Below are 19,833 nucleotides of genomic sequence, written 5' to 3'. Positions count from 1 at the left end.
AACTCTCGATAAGTATTAACTTTTATTTAAAAATACCTGGCAGCTTTTTTGTGAATTCTACAAGAACCTGTACATGATTGGTTGCCATTTCCGTTAAAATGAGAAAATTTTCTTCTGCATTGAATTCTTCTTTTAACTAAATTTTAAGAAAAAAAACACAAATGATTAATAAGTAGATAAGAAAATGATAATATAAAACCATTAGACTAAAGAAAAACTAGGTTTAGATGCTAAAATTTGAAAACCCATCTTACTATTTCTTAGATCTTTGGAGAGCAATTACCATTATCAAGATAGATAGGAGACTTCTTACTCTTGAATTGTTTAATATTCCTAAGAGTTTAAAAGAATTCTCAGCTCTAATCATTTCAAAGTAACATATTCACATATAAATTGTATCTCCAAGGTAATAAGAGCTCCAGAAAATATTAACTTTAAGCCCACATATTTTCAGATATTATACATACAATTTTATTTGTTATTTCCTGAGGCATCCTCTGTTTGCTATATGAATCCATAATATAATGTAGAAGATTCTGTTGATCTGGGGTGAGTTCAGTTTTCTCCTACACTGGCAAGAAAATAAAAGGTGTTAGGGAAGGTGTGAATAAAGCCTTCTTTCTATATGTGCCTTCGTCAGGAGGGACCTAATAGCAGAAATTATTAAAAAAACAATCCATAAATACAGCAGCAAATATGAGCTGTAATATAGTATATAATTTCGTTCTCAGAATCCTCAGGCATGCCATATCACATTTCACTAAATTTTCCTATATGTAAAATAGTGATAATAAAATATTCCACTCGTATATTTCTTAGGAGTGGATATGAAGTCTACTGAGCTCATTTATGTTGAAAGTCACTTAAAGTTCAAGCTTTAATTATAACCAATGAAAGGTTCTCATATAGTATGACTACTATGGATACTACATTCATATAGTATTGTACATGAATTCCACCTGGAGAAGTCATCCAAGAGTATTCATGTAGAGAAGGGATCAACAAACTATAGCCCATGGACCAAATCTATTGGATTTTATAAAGTTTTATTGAAACACAGTTACACTTATTTGTTTGTATATCGTCTATGCTACTTTTGCACTAAAGTGACAGAGTTGAGTATTTGTAGAGACCATGTGGACTAAACCCTTTAAAGAAAAAAGTTTGTCAACCTCTAAAATAGAGAGTCAAGAATCTGGACAATTCAGACCCCAAACATCTCTTTCTCCCTCTACAGCATCTTTTGAAGAGTGTGAATAATTTTGTCAACTCTTTGCTTTCTTATACCAAAGTGTTGATAAATCACTATAGCAAATAATGCTTTTATATAAAATATTTTTCTTGAATAAATACGAAATTAGGTATTTGTAAAACTAAATATGGATAAAGTTTTCTTTGTCAATAATGTAATAAATATTGAGAAGGGTGTGGTTTGAACAATCATAGCTTATTGGTTTTTCAGCAAATAGCAGAATAAAATTCCATCAAATGTTCTGTGCATTATCACAATGTGTTTCTCTAAACATCTTGGAGGCTGTTCCCCTATTTTGTCCTAAGTTGCTCAATGGATTTCTTGAAAAATTTGTGACCTCACTGGGTAGGACTTTTCTCTACTGGTCCACAGATGTGTATTGTATTCATTCTGTTTTGGACATTTATAAGGACTAATCTCCAACCTCTACTGAGACCACATCCTTCCCAGTTTGAGCCTTTCTTCTCAAAGAGAGGGAAACAATGGTCATCAAAACTCAGTTGGAAAAAATCCATTTTACACACCAAATCATTCCTGCTGGAAAACATTAGGTAGTAAGACTGGAATGAAGTCAAAGAGAAGGAAAACTTTCACTTTTTAGTTTATGCACTGCTATTATTTGAACATTTACATCAAAGCATGTATTAGGAATCTATTTTAATGAACAATTGGACCAGAAGTTTTGCTGTGCCTGTGGCTTTAATTTGAAAGCCTCCTGGCCAGCTCACTATGTACCTAGAAACTCAGTTCCTGCCAGTCTTGGCAGACACCATTGCATATTATTACCCTGCATGACTTTGTTGTTGAGGTCACTTGTCGTAAGTCACGACCTTCACTGTCTTCATTCGTGGTCTGATCTGCATGCTGCTTTACATTTTTTCTCAGTCGTTTAGATTTACACTGAATTTCAGTTAACAAGCCTAAAAAAATAAGCACAGAGACTTCACCAATCACAGAAAGTACTATTGGGTGTGTGGTCATAAAACCACTGATATTACCTGGCCCAGAAGATCCCCTATGCAATGCATAGAATCAACTCTAGCCCTTCATGCATTTTAAAAAGAGAAGGTCACGGTTTGAAACTTAACCTTGAACAAGTAGTTTAACCTCTGTGAGTCTCAGTTTCCTCATGTGTAAAATGAGAATAGTATCTACCTCATAGAGTTTTGTGTAGATTAAATGCAATCAGATCATGTTTTTAAATGGGCTTTATATAAAGAACTTATGATATGAAAGCATTGTGCAAATGCAAGGTATTCAGTCAATGAATAGGTGAATGACACTCTCCCTGTTCCTGCTCTAGGGAACCTTCAAAGTTTGTGTTTTAAAACATCCCATTAATATTATTTTCAGCCATGTTTATATACTGTACCACAAGAAGGATATTGAATTTCACATTAAACACACATAAACTTATTGAGAAAAACAAATGTTAACATCCTTTAGGGAAAATATTTAAATCCTGTTAATTTTCAGAACAGTGCCAATTCTTGAGAATATAGTTAAAAATAAAAATAATGCAAGTTGACTTTAAAAAATGTCTTTGAATGATTATACAATCAACCTCATTGATTTACAGTTAAAGAGAGCTATAAAAAATAATGTAAAACAATCTTCCCTTCATCCCATTTCATGTCCTTACTCTTCTCTCAATGCCAATAAAACTAAGTTCCAGGAATTTCTTTGTACAGGGAATTTATTTTATAGAACCATAAAATATCTGCATCAGTTACTGTACAAGTTTGCGTCTGTAAATATAGACTGCTACATGTGGCTTCATGCAAAATGTTGTCAGAGCTCCAGTTGGAACAAGTTCATATTTAAGTGATAAGCAATATGAGCTGTGTAGGGTCAGAGTAAGTGTTTCCATTGCAAGATTGGATTCCAGCAGCAGCCCCTATTGCAGGCTCTTGTTTCATGTATGCTAAGATGAGATTGTGATCAGCTACTATAAAACTTTCATCCACCCAGAGCTGGATTATTTACACAGACCTATTTTCCCCCCACCTGGACGCATTATTTCCCTGGGTCCATCCCAGTTGCCGGTACAATTTGGTAACAATAGAATTGGAGTCACCTTCTGAAGGCTTTTATTTCATGTGGCATTCCCTGCCTGAATGCTGTCATCCCCTTGGTGACATTTGTTTGTCTATCTGTGTTTTGAGGAGAAACAGGACATATCTCAGAATCTGAGTGGTCTGTAGAATTTTTGCAGAATGAAAAATTAATTATGTTATATACTCGCATGCATTCCAATTTTTGATGAAGATTACAGTTCCTCACAAAGCCAGCAGTTAATACAGTGTCTCGTTATCAGATAGAAGGACAAAATTATATTAAAACTGGGAGTAGTTAATTTCCGGTGTAAACCTATACAAATTGGTTCAAAGCTGCACTAAGACAGATTCTTAATAAAATGACTTGGTTTAAAACTCTATTTAGACAATTCAGATGCAGTTATACCTTATAAAGCATTCTTATTTTTTTCCACAGCAGTGACTTTGTATGCTAATTAAGCAATAAATAATAAGTATATTAAAATCAAATCTAGAGGAAATATTTAGACTGTCATTCTTTGTAGCTCATTAAAGCACGTTATTTTAACAGTATGTTAATGCCACTGGGGTCCAAGTATAGTTCACTGCAACAAAGAACAATAACAAAAAAAAACAGGCATTTATTTTGGGTGACTAAAATGCTCTTTAGTTGACAGTTCAGACAATTTCAGTGGTTCATTACCCTTTTCAAGAACTTGGATGGTTTAGTAGATTCCTTCTTTAATATGTGAAGTAGCACTCTCGTGATGAGTTACCTGACATCTGCCTCCTTAAGAGATTTTTAGTGAAATGTAATTGCTTGAAGTGGATACCTGTATACATACATTCAGCCAACATTCCCATCTCTTTGCATTTCCTTAGTCGACACTCTTGACACTTTCTTCGCATGTACATATCCATCACGCAGTTGCCCCCATTTTTACACTTGTACACAGCATTTTTGGTAATGCTTCTCCTGAAGAAACCTGTGGAGAAAACACTGAAAAGTTTAAAAAGTCCTCTTATAGCTTCTCAGGAAAAAAAGCACATTTGGATTGGGAGATGCCAGGACATTTTCTCATGAACTGCTAAAGAGCACCCAGGCCGTCCTTGAGCATACCAGTGACAAATATTTTATACGACACTGTGTTGTCAAGAAGGCTGCTGTTTTTAATTTCTCTCTCAGAAATAAAGACAAGTTTGAATTATAGCCTCTCTTTAAAAAAAATATGAATTTGTTTTCTAAGATAAATTGCTTTCATAGATCTTTATTGGGGGATAATTCTATGCCAATGACTACTAAGTGTTGACAGTACAAAGGCAAACAAGACTTTAAAGCCTGGCTGAGGACAAAGACACACAAACAGCTAAACAAGTGAAATTACATGTTGCATGGGCTCTAAAAGCTGCACTGCAGCAAGGCAAACACACAGACTCCTCTTTGGGGTGAAGAGGTCAGGATAGGAAGTGAGCATTGAGCTAAGTTTTGGAAAGTGAGTTGCTATTAACCAGGCATTCAGGGAGAAGATTGCATTCAAGGTTTCAATTCAGTACTTAATATGCCATCCTGGCCTAATAAAAAAAGATGCCAACCTTGAGCTAAAAGCAAACATCTCCCCTGAGAAGGCATAGCAGCCTGTTAACAGGTAAGATGCCTAGAGTGAAGGAGGGAGGTAACCGGCTTCAGCTCTGCTTCTGCATTTCCCCAATTTCTGACTAACCATAGCTCCTGACACTTTCAGAGTTGAGGAGGCAGTGTTGAATATTGGGAGGATTGTGAGAGGTAAGAGAAGAAATGACAGTAAGGCACTTACTTGTGTAGTATTGCTATAAACTGGTTTGTGCATGGCAGGTTTTCAAAGCTGACTCTTTCTCCATTGAGTTGGGTCCTTTAGAACTTTTTTTTTTTTTTTTTTTTGAGACAGAGTCTTTCTCTGTCACCCATGCTGGAGTGCAGTGGCACAATCTTGGCTCATGCAACTTCCACCTCCCAGGTTCAAGTGATATTCTTGCCTCAGCTTCTGGAGCAGCTGGGATGACAGGCGCCACCCACCACACCTGGCTAATTTTTGTATTTTTAGTGGAGACGGGGTTTCACCATGTTGGCCAGGCTCGTCTCAAACGATATACCCACCTCAGCCTCCCACAGTACTGGGATTACAGGTGTGAGCCACCGCACCTGGCCTCATCTGAACTTTTTTAATGAGGGCAAATACATCTCTATTCTAGCCTATGGTATGTGGTCCCCTTCAGCATCTAGTAATTTGACGATTCACTCCACAGTTTTTACACTGAGGTCACTCCATGTGGTTCTTTTGACATGGACCTATGACAACCCCATAATGGCTTTCTCTGATCTAACAATCTCTGTGGAGCAGAGAAATCTCTCCCACTTATCCACAAGCAGTCAGCCACCTGGCTTTCTGCCTTTCAACTTCTCAGGTGAAAATCAGACACAAAATCCCCATGTCTGTCAGCTTCAGGGGATACATGCCAACCTACTCAAGTGATAGTCCTGAAGACTCTTTCATTGGGCTTGGGGTAAGAGGACCTCCTTTAGTATATATTTTGGAAGCAAGAGGAAAAACCATTTTCCAATTCTTACAAAGTTACTACACGTTCCAGTGGTGGCCTGAGGGAAAGACATTCCCACTTCCAACACTCTCCGTTGCAGTATGGATGTAAGATTCACACAGCACACTAGTCACATGCTCCAAAATCTTTACAAGACCTCTCTATAATTTCCAACTCCTGATCTCTTCATTCCCTCAAAATAAGTGAGATGTTTAACTGGTTCTTGAATATTGAATATCTACTGTGAAATTTCTGCCAGATGGGCTCACCTTGGAAGGTAGCCTCTAGTGTCTTCATGCCTCTGTCAAAATTGAGACAAGTCCTTCCTATTTTAACAGACTGTTGGAATAATATCTAATATTTATTAAGCACTTAGTAGCTATTGTTTGAACTACTTTACCTTCATTTACTGATTTAATTCTCATATCAATTTTATGATGAAGATAGCATTATTTGTTCCCATATTATAGATGAAGAAAAAAAGATACAGAGAGTTTAAGTACCTTGGCCATGATCACATGGTTAGTAGTCGGCTAGGAAGGTTCAAATGCAGGCAGTTGTGCACTAAAGCCTGTACTCTTAACTACTACATTACAATTGCCACCCTTGGATCACAAAAGAGTAAAATAACTTACTGTTAAGTGCCAACTACCTGAAAGCTGCATTCTCTGACCTGGGAAATACCAAGATGAATAAGACATTCCTTGTCTTTACAGTTGCATACTTAATTAGAATAAACAGAATTAAATTTACAGCATAATACAAAATATGAGCGGTAAGATAGTCAAACAAATAATAAATTATTGGAATGTAGAAGCAGGTCCACACCATGTCCCTGTAAAGATTGTGCCACATTTGAGGAGGAGAGGCAGCAATTGCATTGCACCCATGTAGAGTTGCATATTTCTTATGACAATTTTCCCACAGAGGACACTTAAAAATTGTTCTAATGAGGTAAGTATAATATGATGATTTCCTAACTGCTAGAAGTCAAGTACATTGTACAGACTGGGAGTGATCCTGATTAATTCAGAGTAGCCAGACAGAATCAGGGAAGGGTCTGTGAAGGAAATAGAATTAGATCTGGGCCTTAAAGAATAAGTAAGGTTTTAGAAACATAGCCCATGAGAGAAGAAAGACATTCAGAAAAATGAGCAAACACGGGTGTTATGAAAATTCCAAAAAAGGGTACATACTCCATCTTGGTGGTGGTAGAGTAGAGTATGGAGAGAAGTAGAGGGAGATGGTAAGCAGTTGCAGTAAGAGCAGAATGTGAGTAAGTGTCCTTGAATGCAAGGCAAAGAAGTTGAGTCTTTACCATGTTGAAAGACAGATGCCATTAAGGCTTTGACAGGGGAGAGTATGACCCAACCTGCATGTTGGGAAGCTCCTCGGAGCAAGGTGAAGAAAGGTGGAATGGGTATTAGAGACTAAAGACAGGAGACTATTGCCATAATACAACTGAGAGGCAACCAATGCCTGAACTGAAGTGGGATAGAATAGAAAGCAGGAAACAGAGAGAACATCAGGTTTCGTAACTCCTGAAATATAAATACAGAGGCTTAAGGAAAAGTTAGAGCTGTCAAGGTTAAGAAAGTCATGGACTTGCTTGTGAATTTACAGCTGGTGTAAATTTCAGTAGGAAAGATCTTAACATTTTCCTAAATGTCAAATCCAACCAAATAAAGTCTAAAAAAAGACTTTGTGCTACAGGTAAGTGTTGATATTGAGAGAGCAAATACCAAAACGTGCATTTTAAAAAACTAAAAGCAAAAAGAGGACTTTTTTTTCCTGATACCAAATGATGACCTCAATGTCCACTTGAGCCTACGTGAGTCAGTCTTCCTACTAATAATCTTCTGCCCTTACCAGGAACGATTTCCTTTAAAACTGTCATAGATACTGACAGACAGCTTAATAGTTAACAGAATAAAACTCTTTTTTCCAAGATGAGTCAAAGGAATGGTGCGTACAACCATTCTGCAGGGTTTTTTGACTCTGGTATTAACTGAAAAAGAAATCATTATCATCTCAATAGCTGAATTAATTAGCTTTCACTCTGAGATAGCAACACAATATTATCATTATATCATTTAAATATGGGTACATATACTGTATTTATACTTATGCAAATCTGTCCATACACATACCTCTGCCTCTGTCTTGCTCTTTCTTGTGCATATTCAACAATGCTCATATCAGAAAAGTCATTTGAAAATGAATGGAAAGGAAATTCACTGGGGAACAGAGACTTGCTGGTAATACAGGATGAGTACTGCCATCTGGGGAATGTGTAGCACCGGTGGGATCCCTGGGGTAGAAAGCAAATAGCTAGAGGATGGTATTTCTACATGCATTACTCAATTCTGCAGAATATTGTACACTCTGCTTTTCTCTTCTTTTTTTTTTTTTTTTTTCTGAGATGAAGTCTCGCTCTGTCACCCAGGCTGAAGTGCAGTGGTACAATCTCAGCTCACTGGGTTCAAGCAATTCTTGTGCTTCTTTATACAGGTGGAAGCCACATACCACACCTACTCTCAAGTCATACACATATGTGTACATACACATCCACACACCAGACTCCAGTGACTGATTCTGGTAGCCACTGATACAAGACCACCCATTACTTCGCAATCAATAAAATACTGAATGATGTTATCAAATTTTAAGGGCCTACAAGCTTTTAAAATAGCAGCAAACACACATAGGTGAGTAGCTAGAGATCTTTCCATACAAGATGATCTAAAGAGAAATAGTTTCTAGGTCTGTCTCCACTTATATAGCACTTATTTTGTGCCAGACACTGTTCTAAAATGGTAAATGGTAATTCATTTCCTATTCATAACAATCCAAGGAGGCAGATACTATTATTATCTCTTTCTTACCAAAGAGGAGACTGAGTTACAAAGAGGTTAATTTGCTTAAGGTCCTGCAGAGAGCGAATGGTAGGGTTCAGATTTGAACCTTGATGGGCTCACATTCTGTGCTCTTTTTATTTTTTATTTTTTTAGACAAGGTCTTGCTCTGTCGCCCAGGGTGGAATGCATAGTGCAATCGTAACTCACTGCAGCCTGAAACTCCTGAGCTCAAGCGATCTTCTCATCTCAGCCTCCTGAGTAGCTGGGACTATGGGTGCACAACACTATGCCCAGCTATTAATAATTTTTAAATGTTTTGTAGACACTGGGTCTCACTCTCTTGCCCAGACTCATCTCAAACTCCTGGTCTCAAGCAATCCTCCTGTCTCAGCCTCCCAAAGTGTTGGGATTAAAGGCATGAGCCAAACCATGTCCAGCTTACTCTGTGCTCGTAACCACTATCTTATCCTGTCTTTTTAGTAGGAAGTTTACATTTAAAAAAAATTTTCTTGAGACATAAATCTCCCTATGTTTCACACAGCATGGCAAGTGCCCAGCTCACAACAGAATTCCCCAATTTGAGTTCATAAATGAGTGTTTTGCAATAATTGTAGGAACATTAAGATGAAATAATAGTGGATAAAGGTATTTATGTGTGTTTTGTTCCTGTTCCTAATGCTTTTTCATTTTCTTTTCCATCCCAAGAGGGCAGAAACTCTTATTCACTTGCTGGGACAAAAGCTGCAATTTTTCTGTCTCTAAATAAAGACAACTCTCACATAGGATTTTTGTTTTCAACCTCTAATTTAAAATGTTATATTGGATCATCTCAAAGATATTGGAGGTGGAGATCAATGCTTGTAGAATTTAGGGAACCAGAAGCTTGACTAGAAAGGGGTTTGGAGAACTTTCCCAGAGCCTGGGAATGGGATGTGTCTGATAGGTTCTGTGAATATTGAACCAGCACTAATAAAGAGCCTTTAGAGGGGTGACAGATACAGCTCTGAGATGAAGACCAGGAAGATCATGAAAATCATGGCCTGAAAACCCTGGGATGAGATGTCCATGCTGGACTGTGGCTAATTTCACTTTCAAGGGATCAATTCAAAGTTGATCAGCTATTATCATTATATCATTTAAATATGGGTACATACATATGCTGTATTTATACTTAGGCAACTTAAGTTGTTCACTTTCAAGGGATCAATTCAAAGTTGGACACAATCCTGAGGTGTGTGCATGACCCTGGAGGAAGGAGTATTCTCAAATATAGACCAAATGAATTTCACATCAGCTGGGAGAGTTATGAGCTTAGAAGAAATTAAATTTGATTTAGAGAAATAGAGGAATATAACATGTCTTACACCCACTCCTACCAGTTCAAATCACAGAGGATTTCTGAAGGGTTATGCATAATGCAAATAGAAGACATAGCGGTGACTACCTAAAGAACTAACTGAAAATGAACTAAATGGAAATGAAAATACAATTTATCAAAATTTATGGGATGTGTCAAAAGCAGTGTTTACAGAGAAATTTATAGCATTAAAATGCATATATTGATTAAGATCTAAAATCAATAATCTAAACTTTCACTTTAGGAAACTAGAAAAGAAAAAATTAAATCCAAAATAATCAAAAAAATGGTAAAAACTATAGCAGAGATCAATGAAATTGAAAACAGGAAAATGACAGAGAAAGGCCAAAAGCCTGGTTCTTTAAATAGATCAATAAAAATTAATAGATTCAATAAAATATATCTGTAAAAGTAATAAATCTCCAGCAAGACTAATCAAGAAAAGAGAGAGAGAGGGAGAAGGCACAAATTACCAATACCAGAAATGAAGGAGAGGCCCGTTGTTACTAATCCCATGGACATTGAAAGGAATATAGGGCCAGGCGTGGTGGCTCACACCTGTAATCCCAGCACTTTGGGAAGCTGAGGTGGGCAAATCATGCGGTCAGGAGATCAAGACATACTGGTCAACATGGTGAAACCCCATATCTATCTACTCAAATACAAAAAATTAGCCATATGTAGTGGCATGCACCTATAGTCCCAGCTACTTGGGAGGCTGAGGCAGGGGAATCATTTGAACCTGGGAGGTAGAGGAGGTTGCAATGAGTCGAGATTGCACCACTGCACTCCACCCTGGGCAACAAAGTGAGACTCGGTCTCAAAACAAAAAAACACAAAAATGAAAAACTCTAAGCCTGCAAAGTTGATAACTTAGATGAAATTCCTGGAAAGATATACCCTACCAACACTCAACAAGGAGAAATTGATCGTCAAAATAGGCCTATACTTAAAGAAGTTGAATCAATAAATAATAACCTAAAACAGAAAGCAAAAGGCCCAGATGGTTTCACTGGTTTATTCTGTCCAGCATTTAAAAAAGAAATGATATCAACTCTGTACAATCTCTTTCAGAAAATAGAAGCAGAGGGAACACTTTCTAACTTATTTTATGAGGCCAGCATCACCCTAATAACAAAACTACACAAAGACATTATGAGAAAGGAAATTTACATATTCATATCTCTTTTCTCATTTTTCTTTTTAAATTTAGTGTGTTAGCATTTGTTTTTGTTTATTTTTATTTTTTCTCTGGCATTGTGTTTTGATTCCATTGTAAAAATTAGGTCATCAGGTGAACTTTGAAAGTTATATCCTTTTTTCTTTTTTTTTTTTGGCGGAGTCTTGCTCTGTCACCAGGTTTGAGGGTAGTGGCACAATCTTAGCTCACTACAACGTCCACCTCCTGGGTACAAACAATTCCCCTGCCTCAGCCTCTTGAGTAGCTGGGACTACAGGCACACACCACTACGTTCAGCTAATTTTTTTTTTTATCTTAGTAAACACGGAGTTTCGCCATGTTGGCCAGGATGATCGCGATCTCCTGACCACGTGATCCACCCTTCTGAGCCTCCCAAAGTGCTGGGATTACAGGCCTGAGCCACTGCGCCTGGTCAATTTTCAATAAATTACATGAGATATATGTAGTTTATCTCATGTAATTTCCAGAATATAACTTCCAGCCAGAAATTCTATTCTTTTAAGATGATTTGGACCAAGCTTTTCATCAACTTTTCCCAAATTTGAGTCTACCTTGGAACACCTCGACTCTAAGCCCTATCATCCAAAATACTGCAGGACCTCTCAGTCATCTCTGCTGAGGATACCCATATGGACAACTACTGGTTCATCAAGACCATCAACAAGGGTAACTGGGCTACCATGAAGTTGGCCTGACACATCCTAACTAGGAAAGAGGTAGCTGTGCAGATAATTGATAAGAGCAAATGGAATGCCTTTAGACTCCAGAGACTGTGCAAGAACTGCATGTTGCTGTGCATGCAGCCACGGCAGGGCTGAAAGAACTCTATGCAGTGGAAGGTGGAGGTATGCAAATTGCTTTGGAGATAGCTCAACCAGTTTCCATTTAAGTATATATCCCGCACCTCCAAGTCTTTTAAAAGCACTGTCTCCAAAAAACTGATGAGTTTAAGCTTTGAAAGGCTGCCAGGAGCCACGTGGGAGACAAGAGAAGGGGCAGCCACCCTCCCCATATCTCCAAGCCTTCCACCTCAACAATCCCTCTTCAAAACTGCGGAGATTGGAAAGGTGTGTCCCCCGGGGCATTTCTTCCCACCAGGCCCTTCTTTTCTTTCTTCCATGTTTGTTGGGAGGGAAGACGGTACTGCGGAAATAAATAAAGACTATCCACACAACAAAAAAAAGAAACAACAAAATACTAAAAGCAAAGAAAACTGAAGTGGTTCTTAGGGGTTGCCTCTAGGAGCAGGTGGAGAGGGTAGGGGTGGGGCCTTTTTCTAATGATATGCCCTTCTTACCATTTGACTTTGGAATCATATACACTCATTGCTTTGACAAAATGCTTATTAAATGATGAAGGAGTCTAAAGGAGTAGAAAGCAAAAACCCACTGACACCGTCAGACCTACTGTGTATCTGCTGAGAGGATGACAACAGGGGTTACAATGCTCTGCTGGAGCTTGGCTTTGCATATCTTCAGTGACCATTTAAAGTGCCAGGTAGACAAACCCCCAGAAGCTGGTGGCTCACAGTGACCAGCACCTGCTCCCCAGCATCTTCCCTGGGGTTTCTTAGGGTGTGCTGGGTTCCTAATAGGTAATTCCAGCACTGGGAAGTGCCTCCTGCTACTACTTGTAGCTGCCTGAGCCCAGGTGGAATCGTTTGCTCTGTGGGGTGGAAACCCTTCACCTCCAAACTGCTGCTTAAATGACTATTTCCATTTTTTCTTGGGTGTAGATTTGTAATTTTTCTCATTTAGTAATTTATGCTTTAGGAACTTTCTTTTAATCATTACTTAAACATACTGCTTATACATTTACTTTAAACATTTTTTTGTTTAAATCTAGTTTTTATCATCTTAGTTTATCTTGCCTCATCACCTATGTGTTTACCTGAAATATCAGTTAATATCTACCAAAATCATCTTGTTACCATTGCATTTTTCCATGTATTCTTTTAGATACTCTTTTATTGATTTTATATTTCTTTCTTTATTTTTATTTTGAGACGGAGTTTCGCTGTTGTTACCCAGGCTGGAGTGCAATGGCACAATCTCGGCTCACTGCAACCTCCGCCTCCTGGGTTCAAGCAATTTCCTGCCTCTGCCTCCCAAGTAGCTGGGACTACAGGCATGCACCACCATGCCTAGCTACTTTTTGTATTTTTAGTAGAGATGGGGCTTCACCTTGTTGACCAGGTCAATCTCTTGACCTCGTAATCCACCTGCCTCCCAAAGTGCTGGGATTATAGGTGTGAGCAATAATCCCGGCCTGATTTTATATTTCTTAATATTTTTGTTTGCTTGACTGTTTTGTCTTTTTATCTATTTTAGCTCAGTTATAGAGATTGTTTTCCTGCTTTTGCTTCAAATAGTGGCTATGAAGGCAAGAATTTGGTCTGGTTTGCTCACCAAGGCATCTCCTAAGCTTAGAATAGAGCCTGGCATACAAGTTGGTACTTAATAATATTTGCTGAATAAAGAATTGGCCTAATTAATAGGAAGAGGGAGAGTTTTGAAAACAGTGTATGACCCAAACTGGAGAGGCTGGATGAACAGAGGAATAACACGTAAGAATTCATCAACAAAATAGCAACATCTAATGATTACTGAGCACATAAGAGTGCCAGGTACATCATGACTAAAACCCCAAAAGTGAATGCAACAAAAACAAAAATAAATAAATAAGTGGGACCTGATTAGTCTAAAAAGCCTCTGCACAGCAAAAGAAATCATCACAGTAAACAGACAACTCACAGAATGGGAGAAAATATTTGCAAACTATGCATCCGACAAAATACTGGTATCCAGAATCTATGAGGAACTCAAATAAATCAACAAGGAAAAAAAAAAAACAAGTAATCTCATCAATAAGTGGGCAAATGACATGAACAGACATTTCTTAAGAGAAGATATACAAACAGCCAACAAACACGTGAAAACATGCTCAGTATCACTAATCATTGGGGAAATGCAAATTAAAATCACGAGACACTACCATTTTTTAAAAAATAAAAAAATAATAGATGTTGGTATGGATGTAGTGGAAGGGGAATGCTTAGACACTGTGGTGGGAATGTAAATTAGTACAACCTCTATGGAAAACATAGGGAGATTTCTTCAAGAACTAAAAGTAGAACTACCCTTCGATCCAGCAATCCCATTACTGAATATCTACCCAAAGGAAAAAAAAGTCATTATATGAAAAAGACATATGCACATGTATGTTTATTGCAGCCAGATTCACAATTGCAAAGATACGTTACCAGCCTAAGTGCCCAAGGACCAATGAGTGGATAAAGAAAATGTGAGATAGATATATAGATATATATATAGATATATATATATATATATATACACACACACACACACACACACACACACACACACACCATGGAATGCTATTCAGCCATAAAAAAGAATAAAATAATATCTTTTGCACTAACTTGGGTGAAGCAGAAGGCCATTATTCTGAGTGAAGTAACTCAAGAATGGGAAACCAAATGTCATATGTTATTATTGGGAGCTAAGCTATGAGCACGCAAAGGTATACAGAATGTATAATGGACTTTGGAGACTCAGAAGCAGGAAGGGGAGAGAAGTGTGGGATAAAAAGCTGCATATTGGATAAAATGTATACTACTTCAGTGACAGGTACACCAAAATCTCAGAATTCATCACTATACAATTCATTCACATAACAAGAAACCACTTGTAAACCTGTACCCCAAAAGCTATTGAAATTTTAAAAAACACTTTTTTAAAAGAGTGCCAGGTACAGAGCTAGATATTTTAAAAACAATATCCCATTTTTAAAAATTCACAACAACCCAATGATCATAGTAAGAACAGCAGGGAATTATTGAGGATTTAGCATTGGGATGAACCATGTTATGTCCTTTATACACATCTATTTATGTAACCCTCATAAGAGTCTATAGATACCTGCTTCAAAAGACTGTCCTGAAGATTAAACAAATTAGTACATATGAAGACCCCAGAACTGTCCCTCACATAGTAATCACTTGATATAGGTTATCTATCAACATGTTTATTACTATCATCATCACCACATTACCAACATTACCATCATCACCATCATCATCATCACCGTCATCTCCTCATCCTTATTATCATCTTCACTGTTGTCCTTATCTTACAGGTGAGGAGTCTAAAGCTTGGAAAGGTTAACTAGTTTAAGACACGTGGGAAGAGAATCAGCTGGGATTGGAATCCATGCCGTTTGCCTTAAGGGTCCTTCTCGTCCCATGATTTTCATAACACTGCAAAAGGCTTCCAATGGAGTGAAATAGTTTGGATCCCCATCTTCCATCATACTCCAAGATAATTTGACCTCTAGAGATCTTCAGGATAATTATTAAATTGTATAAAATCAGACCTCACTTGATCTTAGTTTATATAAAGATCAGGGCTCTTCAGCTTTCACAAATGTCCATAAACAAAAGATCCTTTGGAAACACTACATCCATTCTATACTGGAATCGTTTCAATAATTTTGGAAGCTTTTTTAAAACTTCAGAGCCAAGTCTAATTCTGGTTCATGATCTTATACAAAAATATATTCAGAAAGGCAGTAGGGTCACTCTTTTACGCAGACAGTATCTTTTAAGAATTCTATCATTCTCTCTCTGATATGTGTAGATTCTCTTGGCATTGAAATGTATATGACAGACACTGACCTATTTGGAAATGTGGCCATTTGAATTTCAGTCAGATGCTAACTAACGGTTTTGTTAGCTGAGGTTTGAGGTTTGAATAAAAGTTCATTCAGACATTAGCACACTTCCATATGCTGCATTGATAAATGAGGGCGAAAGAAAGCTCTTGATTTAATCTAGTGCTGAGAAATGGCAGTCATTGTCACTCTACGTGATGCTCGTGTTCCCAAGTTATTACTTAAAAAAATGAAAAAACATAATTTCTCTCATTGATGCCATAAATACTTATGACAAATAAAAACACAGAGACAAGTTAAAATATTTTTAATGGAACCACATAAAGAGTCCAATGAAATGAGGAAATTGAACTCTGATCTTTGTTTTGTTTCTAAGGATTTTTAAAAATTATCTTGTGTTTTATTTGTTTTAAATATCACAGGTCTGACAGAGCTTCAGTGAAATCCTAAACCAAGAGATCTGGTAAATTCTAAAATATAATGTAAATCTTGTACAATCGACAAAAATGCCCTGTAAAATAGATAATATCCCCATTTTGCAGATCTCAGGCTCAGAGAAAGTAAGTGTTAATTTGTCTTAAGGATTAACTAGCCTTATATCTACTGCACCTCCCTTCTAGTCTAGTGCACATCCTATTAACAAAGAGGCAGGAACATAACCTTGCCCAGACTCCCTTTGCAGCTAACATGGTGGATACGATTTAAGCTCTGCCATAGAGATGCCCCTGTAAGACATTTGGAAAGGGGAAGCAAGCTGTTCTTCTGTTGTTTCTACTGGTAAGCGGGATTGTGGAGTTTTGCTGTGGCAGCCTCCTGGCTTCCAGTTGCTAGCTCTGAGGGTATTGAAAGGCAGGGTGCAGGATATTCATTGCTTGTAGGTGCAGACATGGCAGGCAAGCCCCGGCTCTGGAGTGACTGCAGTAAAGGCAACTTCTGATCCCTAGATGGCAGCTGAGGTGGTGTCTTCCTGGAGCCAGCAGTCCTGAGGTGGCTTCCTGAATCCCCATCTTCTTGATTGTGTCAGAAGAGCAACCGGCAGGCCAGTTCTGCAGTGTGGCTCTGAGCAACTCCTGGAAACTTAGCATAGATCCTGCTACTCTGACTGTATTAATTCCTTTCTGTTTGAAATGTTGGTTTCTGTTTTATTTCATTAAATGCTAACCAGTAAATATTAAGTAACTTGTTTATTCAGCCAAGAAGTGCAGAGCCTAGATTTAATGTGAGCTTGCCTGCCCCCAAAGCCCATACTCCCTTTGATGGAAAATTACAGAGTAAAATTCACTTTGCATCTGCTGAGTGCAGACATCCAAGACATATGCACAGGGGAAGTGGGTGGCGGGGTGGTAGGGAGGAAACCAGGTTGGCTGAGCAGCTCTCACAAGACCTGCAGGCATGAGACATTAGTCCTCTCAATGGGCATGCCACCCTGTTCTGTCCTTCCCATCTGGTTTTCCTCACAGCCCTTCCTCATTCCTCCATTCACTAAGCTAATTTAATTTCCATTTTTTTTTCCACAGGAGAACATATAAAGAACATAAAGGAGACTATTTTTGGTTTTTCAGTCACCAAAACTTAAGCCCCCAATTCCTAAAGACCAGATACAATGTATTCAAGTTGGGAAGAAGCAGACAACAAAAGAGGAAGTCAAAGAGGTAAGACATATTCGGTACCTGAGAAGGTCCTGAGCTCTGTCCCTCCCACCTCCCTATCCTCAGACAGAATCCTAGGATGGGTGGATTGAGAGATGATAGAAACTCCATGTCATTTGGGATCCTAGAAGACAGGGATTCTTGTGCCCTGTCCTGGGTAGAGCTGGATAAATCCCCAGAGTTCCCTGCAGCCAGCATGACAGAGCATATGAAATGGCTACATGGTTTCTCTGGGCAGCCAGACATCCCAACACAGCACTGAAGCAACATCGGAACCCACCTGCCTGAGTTGAATCAAAAAGACAGACAGAACCAGATGTAATGGAGGAGTGTGCTCAGGACCCAAGGATGGTACCACAGAGACCTTTCCTACTGGAGACTGAAGACCAAATAGAAGAGCAGTCCAACAGATTTCAGACTGTCAACAGCTGTGGCACATGCCCCACCTAGCCCCACAGCTGTGAGACCAGAGCACCACTCCCCAGTGCCCAATCCCTCCACAACCCTACCTTAGTCCTGGTACTTAGATGAACCCCCAGAAGAATTTTGGTGGGGGTGAATGGAATGATCCTGAATAAAATGAAATAAAGTTTCCACCAGAGCTTGAGACTGAATGAAATATAATTTTACAAAATAAGATTACATTTCTCGCATCTATGATCTGTGAGTTGAGTCTTGTGCTCACTCACTATACAGCTTCCAGTTGATTTGTAGACTGATTTTTTAGAGTCATTGGTCAAGGCCAGGTGTGGTGGCTCATGCCTGCAATCGCAGCACTTTAGAAGGCCAAGACAAGGGATCACTTGATGTCAGGAGTTCAAGATCAGCGTAGCCAACATGGTGAAACCCTATCTCGACTAAAAATACACAAATTAGCTGGGCATGGCAGCAGGTGCCTGTAATTACAGCTACTTGGTAAGCTAAGGCAGGAGAATTGCTTGAACCCAGGAGGCGGAGGTTGCTGTGAGCCAAAATCACGCCACTGCATTCCAACCTGGGTAACAGAGCAAGAGTCCGTCTCAAAAAAAAAGTCATTGGCAGCAATCTGCCGTCAGCCCACTGTCTGTTTTTTTTATTTTATTTTATTTTCCTGCCTATTTTTGTAAGAAAAACTTATTGAAACATAGCTAAGCTCATTTTCTATGTGGTGGCTTTTGCAATTTGGTAGCAGAGTTGATTAGTTGCAGCAGAGGCTGCTGTGGTGTGAAGCCTCAGCTTGTTACTGTCAGGATGTTTACAGAAAAAAATGTGCCAACCCATGGTGTAGAACATGGGCCCTGCCTGGCTCCAATCGATCCTCTGCCTTGCATACTTGTCCTTCTCCTGACACGATGGGGACAAAGTCTTAAATCAAAATCAATAGAAAAATTCTGTCTTTCTCCTTCCTAAATCTCCCCAAAGGTTGGCTCTCTTCTGACTATTTTCTCTGTCTCCTTGCCTTCTGTGATCCTGTACTTCCTTGTAGACTTCTATCTCTGACTTCTATTCTATATCCTTTGTGGGCTTACTTCTCTTCCCCTGACCACCTTTTGGATAAGTGTATTCTAGGGTTGTCCTTGGACCACTGGTCTCAGTATATTTACCCTGCCATGCCCCAAAACTCTTCTCAGGTGGACCAAGTTTCACTTGGCCATAAGCACAGTTCACAAAAACAGAAAGACAAATTCACCTCTAAGGAGGTAAGCCATCCAAGGTTAATGACTTTATGGGTTCATTCCCTTGGCTGAAACAATACCGATACCTTAACATCTAAATGGACTGCTTGGTTTTCTTCCTCTGGCCACTGAATTAGTCAATATCACCCTTGAGCAAACAACTGAAGGGTAGAAGATCACTTAGTAAACAACCAATAAAAGGCATCATAGCCTAGTGGTCAATCATGCAGGCTCTGGAGTTAGATTACAAGGTATAGTTTTAAAGCTCTTATTAGCTATGAAAACTTGGGTAAGTAGATTAACTTATGCTTCAGCTTCTATTTCCATAAAATGGGCATAAGGATCTCAACACCACTAATCAGGGAAATGCAAATCAAAACTATACTGAGAGTGGCCAGGCACAATGGTCACACCTATAATCCTAGCACTTTGGGAGGCCAAAGCAGGCCGATAACCTGAGGTCAGGAATTCGAAACCAACTTAACCAACGTGGAGAAACCCCATCTCTACTAAAAATACAAAATTAGTTGGGCGTGGTAGCACATGCCTGTAATCCTAG

General features: G+C 38.6%; 1 protein-coding gene and 1 long non-coding RNA gene across 7 annotated transcripts in view; one reads left to right on the top strand and one right to left on the bottom strand.

Moving 5' to 3' along the window:
- Positions 1-19,833, bottom strand: part of NR1H4 (nuclear receptor subfamily 1 group H member 4) — an 87,534-nt gene that overhangs the window by 23,766 nt on the left and 43,935 nt on the right. For 4 of the 6 annotated variants that reach the window (XM_009004448.6, XM_078338105.1, XM_002752902.7 and 1 more), the window contains 4 exons: positions 4,122-4,274; positions 2,039-2,172; positions 468-566; positions 37-136 (listed from right to left, as the gene is read on the bottom strand). In XM_009004448.6, the coding sequence (XP_009002696.1) occupies positions 37-136; positions 468-566; positions 2,039-2,172; positions 4,122-4,274 (486 nt within the window). The remainder of the gene's footprint in view (positions 1-36; positions 137-467; positions 567-2,038; positions 2,173-4,121; positions 4,275-19,833) is intronic. The other 2 variants (XM_009004451.6, XM_009004447.5) reach the window with 1 other exon arrangement.
- LOC118144312 (uncharacterized) lies at positions 5,695-18,210 on the top strand. The gene is made up of 3 exons (XR_004728993.1): positions 5,695-5,829; positions 17,488-17,622; positions 17,858-18,210. It is a non-coding gene; the product is annotated as an uncharacterized LOC118144312 (long non-coding RNA).

This window comes from Callithrix jacchus, chromosome 9, assembly GCF_049354715.1.
Source record: "Callithrix jacchus isolate 240 chromosome 9, calJac240_pri, whole genome shotgun sequence".
Classification (NCBI taxonomy): domain Eukaryota; kingdom Metazoa; phylum Chordata; class Mammalia; order Primates; family Cebidae; genus Callithrix; species Callithrix jacchus.
Note: the sequence above shows the minus strand (reverse complement) of the source record. Positions and strands in the feature narration are given on the sequence as shown.